The 6,703-nt window shown below is 34.1% G+C and overlaps 2 protein-coding genes across 2 annotated transcripts in view; both read right to left on the minus strand.

Annotated features, from left to right (window-relative positions):
- Positions 1-2,153, minus strand: part of lama3 (laminin, alpha 3) — a 20,291-nt gene extending 18,138 nt beyond the window's left edge. The window contains exons 1-2 of the mRNA XM_016462268.1: positions 1,856-2,153; positions 676-789 (exon numbers count right to left, since the gene is read on the minus strand). Of these exons, the coding sequence (XP_016317754.1) occupies positions 676-789; positions 1,856-2,059 (318 nt within the window). The 5' untranslated portion in view covers positions 2,060-2,153. The remainder of the gene's footprint in view (positions 1-675; positions 790-1,855) is intronic.
- Positions 2,154-2,923: 770 nt separating this feature from the next.
- Positions 2,924-6,703, minus strand: part of cts12 (cathepsin 12) — a 9,193-nt gene continuing 5,413 nt past the window's right edge. The window contains exons 3-9 of the mRNA XM_016462193.1: positions 6,475-6,614; positions 6,013-6,135; positions 4,954-5,118; positions 4,608-4,829; positions 4,347-4,515; positions 3,305-3,410; positions 2,924-3,027 (exon numbers count right to left, since the gene is read on the minus strand). Of these exons, the coding sequence (XP_016317679.1) occupies positions 2,928-3,027; positions 3,305-3,410; positions 4,347-4,515; positions 4,608-4,829; positions 4,954-5,118; positions 6,013-6,135; positions 6,475-6,614 (1,025 nt within the window). The 3' untranslated portion in view covers positions 2,924-2,927. The remainder of the gene's footprint in view (positions 3,028-3,304; positions 3,411-4,346; positions 4,516-4,607; positions 4,830-4,953; positions 5,119-6,012; positions 6,136-6,474; positions 6,615-6,703) is intronic.

Below are 6,703 nucleotides of genomic sequence, written 5' to 3' on the forward strand. Positions count from 1 at the left end.
GTGAAAAACTGTATTGGACATTACATGTAATTTTACGGTAGTATACAATTTTTGGAAGTGAAAAAGAACATATAATTTACAGTGAATAACCGTAAATTGACATTCCCAGAATTCCCTGCGTTACATTTCACATTTGATGTTTTTTGTTGAAATAACTGTTTCTTCTTAGTTTTTTCTTATCGGTTCTTATCAACCTCATTTGGGTTGTATGTTACATCTAATGTTGTTAAATTAATGTTTATTGCATTATTTCAGTTTCATGTGTGTTACCATGATGGTGTTTAGTGTTTGTGTGAATGACACTGTGCACCTTCTATATACTGTATGTTATTATTTAAAAGCTGCTTGTGATGGGCTTTGGTTCATCATGTGACTTTCTCATCACCACCTGCTTTTGGTGGTTATCAGTGTATTACAAAAGTACAAAACGGATTTCAGTGCTTCCATAGGTTGGTATATTAACATAATATCAGATAATAAAATTATGGTATTTAAATGTAAATTTAAGTTAAATCCGTAAAACCTAAAATGTTGCTACCACATTTTTTACGGTAAAATTCTGGCAACCACAGCTGCAGGTTTTTAAATTTTATGGATTTTTTTTTTTTTTTTTTTTTTTTACAGTGAACTTTCTCAAAAGAAAGTTATTCAAGATTAAATTTTTAAAAAATTTACCAAACATTTTCCAGTATGTGGGTCACAGTCATTGGACAGGCCATTGCAGTTGCACGGCACACACCGTCCCTTATGTGGTCCACTTCGCTCCCTGTAATAACCACGATCACAGTCCTGCAATGGTGCAAATGCAGACAAAATCATCATATGAGATACAAACATGTGCAGATGGTATCATCTTACAATGGTATACTTTTGGCTAAAACACAATGTTTTTGCCACAGTTAATGACCATTTACACATTCCAAATGACAAAAAGAGGAAATGAAGAAACTGAAAGCTTTTAAAGAATCATTATGGAGTTGTTTCATAGTTTCTGCATAGGGGCTATGGTTTGTACGGCTCATTGAAAACACCTACAAGCTGGGAACCCGGACTTTAACCCTGAAGGTACAATATTACTTCACAAAATTGACATAAAAAGACAGGCCACTGCAACAACTTGAATGCTTTTCATATTCAAACAGAAAATGAGGGTTAGTTTCTTCACTTTCTGCGGTTTATGCTGGCAGCGTGCCAGTGCGTTCAAGCTAAATCTTTTATCTGACATACCTTAAGAAAAACATGTTTGAACTTGTTTGGCCTGGGGGTCCTAAAATTGCATACACGAATGGTTTACTTTGGAACGTTCCGTCAGCGAGTTGATCTAGATTCGCAATCCGAGTCTTTTCTGTTCAGAAATGATTCAGTGGTTCTCTTACGTCATTGCGTGACATATATTTCTGTTAATAGTTTTATTGAAAAATTCTGTCGAAAATGTTTTTTTTTTTTTTTAGATATTCAAAAGAGACGATAAGTCGGCGAGTTGTTAATTGGGTTTATTACGTTTGAAGGAGACTGTCATTTCGGTGAATCAGTGAATTTGTGTCACTGTTCGGATTGATTCAAATGAATCGTTTTTGTGAACTGGCTCAGGATTCACTGGAAAGCTCTAACTTGAACAATTTAAATAGAATAGTAGTAGTTGATGCATCAGACCCGAGTAATCTAGTTCAGTTGTACTTTTAATTAAAAAAAAAAAAAAAAAGAAACAAAATATCACCGCTGAAACAAACATTATTTTACTGATCTTAGCTGATTTAAGGTGGTTTTAACTGCTTTAACAAAAATGAAACAGGCTGGTTTAAGACTTTTTTCTTTATTTCTTTGCAGAAGGGCATTTTTACAACAACAATCTTACCTTAATGTGTGCTGAATCACAATACTTTCTGAAAATATGCCCCCATGACTGTTGATCGCTGTGTTTTTTGACTTGAATATCATTGTCCCACCAGAAAGTCGTTGGACGTCCCAACTCATCTGCAGATACCCATAGATCCAGACAGAACAGCAGCAGTACTCCAGTCCACATCATTTGGACTCCCAGGAATAAGAACCTAGCCATTTATAAATGTACATGCCATATATGCATTTACTGCAACTCCATGCTCCTACAACAACAACCTACGTGTGATCTGATCTTCACCCCTGACAAAGTTCAAAAAGCCCTTTTCTTCCTGTTTCTCTCTCCAGGTGTGTGATAGCAGTGTGTACAGAGGAGAGGTAGGGCAATAATTTTTACACACATGCTGGCACCACCAATAGGAACTTCATAAATAATTAACTTTTAATGTCTCAGCTCTAACAATGTCAAATTTATTATGTGCATTTAGTTATTTATATTTGTTTTTAGTTTTATTTATTTATTTATATTTGTACACACACAGTGTGTATATATATACACATATATATATATATATATATATATATATAGACACACACACATATATATATATATATATGTGTGTGTGTGTGTGTGTATATATAAAACATCCTCACATTTTTTAACCTTTTATGTTCACCGTTGATATATGAAATGCACTGATTAATGTTTCCGCAACACTGCACAACAATAGCACCAAACGTGTCGTTGCAGCAACACACTTATCTAGACACAACATTTAAGCACATGACCTTGTCTCCATTAGTAGCCTATTGTGAGAACAAAAGTCTTGTAGTCTCAAACACACCTGGGTATACAGTGAAAAAACGCATGCAAGTTTGCACAGGGGGAGAGGTTATGTGAAAAAAATCTGATAAAGCACGCCTTAAAATGGACTGCAAAAACTGCAAACACTCATTTTCTATTGCAGGACTGAAGTAAAGCTCCATAGTGTAATAGCTGTTCTTTTACAAACCCACTGACTAAATTAACTGATTCTGACACAAACTTCAGACTTCATAAGTCTTTATTTGGAAATGTCTGGTTCTTCTTACACAATGGGATAAAGAGCATAGCTGGCGATCCCACAAGTGTTTTTGCCATTGCGGATCATTCGCATGTAGCCTCCATCACCCCATCCTGTTCCCCAACTGAGAAAAGAAAGAAAAAGAAAGGGTCAGACCATTAAAATGTAATTACCATGTTTTTTGGACATATACTCTGGTAAAAGCATGGTATTCTATGAAGTACCATGTGTTTTACTGTCTGATTCCATCACTGTAACATGATGCCACCACAGTACAATACTTTTCTGTAAAGGTAATGAAGTTGTCTACAGTAGAAGTTGTAGTTCGTTGTGTGGATTTTCTATCAGTGTATATAGGGTGTTAATGTACTCATAAACCTAAATGATGGGCGTTCTCTTACCTGTTTTTGATTATCCAGTAATCTTTGCCCCCTTCTGAGCCATAACCAACCACAAGCACAGCATGGTTGAGGTTGTTAGGGTTACAGTTAGATTCCTTGTAGATTCCTGTTGAAACAATTCATATCATTTATCATTAAATTATTATTTTAGTCTATATATATAATATTGTACAAATCATTAAATAGATATTTATATATAAATACTTATATATTCAAATTTATTATTTATGTTTATTTATACATGTTAAAAAGTAATATAATACTTATAAATAAATGTAATATAATTACATTATTTTTTTATTAAGATATTTATTTATATATATTATTGTTTTAAGTAATTTGTTATAAAAAATGTAATAAGCATGTATTGTACATGTAAATAAATAGTTATTAGTGTGTTCATATCTATATTTACATATGTAAGTGAATTATATTATATATATACTACTGTCCTACTTTACTTAACTGTGTAACTCTATAAAGTGTAATTCATTTAATAATTTTATTGATATAATTTAATAGTTTTATCAATGTATTGTACATATTTTATATATATAAAACAGATTTTATATATACAAATAAATAAAAAATTCAAACTAATATTAACATTTAACATCTTAACATTTTATAGAGTTAGACAGTGAAGTACAGTATACATAAACTGTTCTACTTATACAATATATTATAGATTGTGTATATAAAATTTGTATTGCATTTATATACTTATATAAATACATATATGTGTGCATATATTTATATTATATATACAAATAAAAAAGTCATACTAATATAATAGAAAAAAATAAAATCGTTAATAAATAAAGTTAAAAGTGAATATAAAAATAACAGTATATTAAAATTAGTAGTTAATATAAATTACTATTAAATTATTATTTTAACAATATATTAATAACTTATAAAATCACTGACTTGTGTAAAAATATTTACAAAATAGACTTACTATGTATATCAGTTACATATCTTTTTTCTTTCTTTTTTCTTTTCAGGTTGGAAATTGAATCTAAGGAAGTGAAAATCTTACCTGAGCTGTAGAAGAGGAAGCTTGGATGATCGGCATCTATGGCGACAGTGATTGGACCGATGGTTGCCACGGCGTCAGCCAGCGCCTGTTCATCTCCGGCCGGGATGAATCTGTAATCACTGATCCTGGTGACAACTGAACTTCTGTCGTAGAAACAGGGCTGAGTATCCTGATGAAACCAGATCCGAAAAACACACATTCAGATTGGCCGAATCACACGAAAACATCTCAAAACTGACTCAAATGACCAAGAGCACTCACCGCTGAAGTATAGGGGTAAGTGTCAGAGCTCTCCAGCCCTTTATGGATCACGTAATCATAGGCGTTTGCCATCCAGGCTCCACTGCAGCCATATGTGCCATACGACCTGGAACAGTCCACCAGCTGCTGCTCGCTGAGGGACACCAACCGCCCCGTCCTCTTGAACATCTGCCCTTCAATGGCACCTGTAGTGCTAAAGGCCCAGCAAGACCCACAGTATCCCTGAAAAAATCACGTCAAATCAATCATTTTAGCATCTAACATACTGTATAATCATTTTCAACAGAAGGCCTACATGTGTGAATAAACATACGCATATCAAGGATCAATTAAAAGAGAAATCCACCTGATCTTTGACTTCAGTCACATATCCTTGTGCTCGATAATCCACATTGGTCAATCCCAGTCTGTTAGCATTGACACGGAGCGACTGAGCGGATGCAACCTTTCCTCTCCTGTTTATCGGTCCATTAATTGTGGCGCCCAGCAAAAGTTTGTACTCCATCTTGGTCTGAAGATGAGAAAAATTAGATAAAACAATTTTAGACAACACAAAATCGACCAGAAAATATTTTTTTTGCAGGATGTTACATCCACACCACTAGATGTCAGTATAAATCCACATTTAAAGGGTTAGTCTGCCCAAAAATGAAAATTCTGTCATTAATTACTCACACTCATGTCGTTCCAAACCCGTAAGACCTTCGTTCATCTTCAGAACACAAATTAAGATATTTTTGATGAAATCTGAGAGCTTTCTGAACCTCCCATAGATAGTAACACAACTGAAATGTTCCCAGACCCAGAAATGTCGTAAGGACATTAGTAAAACAGTCCATGTGACATCAGTGGCTCAACTTCAATTTTGCGAAGCTACGAGAATACTTTTTGTGTGCAAAAAGAACAAAAATAACATAATTTATTTAACTGTTCTTTTCCCCGAGTTACCATCTTCCACCAATTTGGAGAGTAACCCAATGCATGCACACGCTTTCCCCAGAATGTAATCAACGTAATCAGCATTGTTTACGTTCAGGAGAAAGCGTATTCTACTTATATAAATAGACTTATATAAGAACTCTGGGAGAAGAATAGTTGAATAAATTATGTTATTTTTGTTCTTTTTGCGCACAGAAAGTATTCTCGTAGTATTCTTTTATCGATGTCCTTGCTACATTTCTGAGTCTGGGAACATTTCAGTTGCGTCGCTGTCTACGGAAGTTCAGAGAGCTCTTGGATTTAATCAAAACTATCTTAATTTGTGTTCCAAAGATGAACAAAGGTTTTACGGGTTTGAAACGACACGAGGGTGAGTAATTAATGACAGAATTTTAATTTTTGGGTGAACTGACCCTTTAACAAAGATAATACAGCAGTTTCTGAAATTTTCAATCGTTTTACTTACGAGGTCACCGTATTTGTTCATTGCCATGTTAAACGTCGACAATCCGAAGCGGAAATTATCGTTGTTTTTCTCAATCATTCGCAGATTGGTCTCCCAGATGATTTGTCTCTGAATGTCGTCACTCTACAGTCATAAAGTCATCTTTAATATAAAGTCAAACACAGTGCATAACATACATATAACATATAATCCACAACCACAAACGGACTTAAACTACATGTTTATACAGGATTAAATGTGTCAACAGTGTTTCAAACCTTTTTATTTTTAAAGGAACAACTGACGCCAAAATTACTGTTTTACTCTCTTTTTTGCACTATAAAAAGTGGTAAGTGGCAAGTAAAACTTTTAATTTTAAAATGTTTTTGTTTTTTTTCAGTGTGTATTAGAAATTTTTCCTGTTGTGTTTCACTTAGCAAGAATATGAGTAAAAAAAAAGACACCTAAATAATTCTAACCGACCTCCTCATCATAGGATATTTGATGAAGCCTTTTCCACAATGCCCAGTCTGAGGGGGCTTCCTCTTCTGAATCTGCTGCCACCTGCAGAGGTGCCCACATCAGGAGAGCAAACAGCGCCACCCAGTGTGCTTGATACGTATCTATACAAAACACACATTACATTTAAAGGGGTCATATGATGCGATTTCAATTTTTCCTTTCTCTTTGGAGTGTTACAAGCTCTTGGTGC

This window comes from Sinocyclocheilus anshuiensis, unplaced genomic scaffold (genome assembly GCF_001515605.1).
Source record: "Sinocyclocheilus anshuiensis isolate Anshui unplaced genomic scaffold, SAMN03320099.WGS_v1.1 scaffold560, whole genome shotgun sequence".
Taxonomy (NCBI): Eukaryota; Metazoa; Chordata; class Actinopteri; order Cypriniformes; family Cyprinidae; genus Sinocyclocheilus; species Sinocyclocheilus anshuiensis.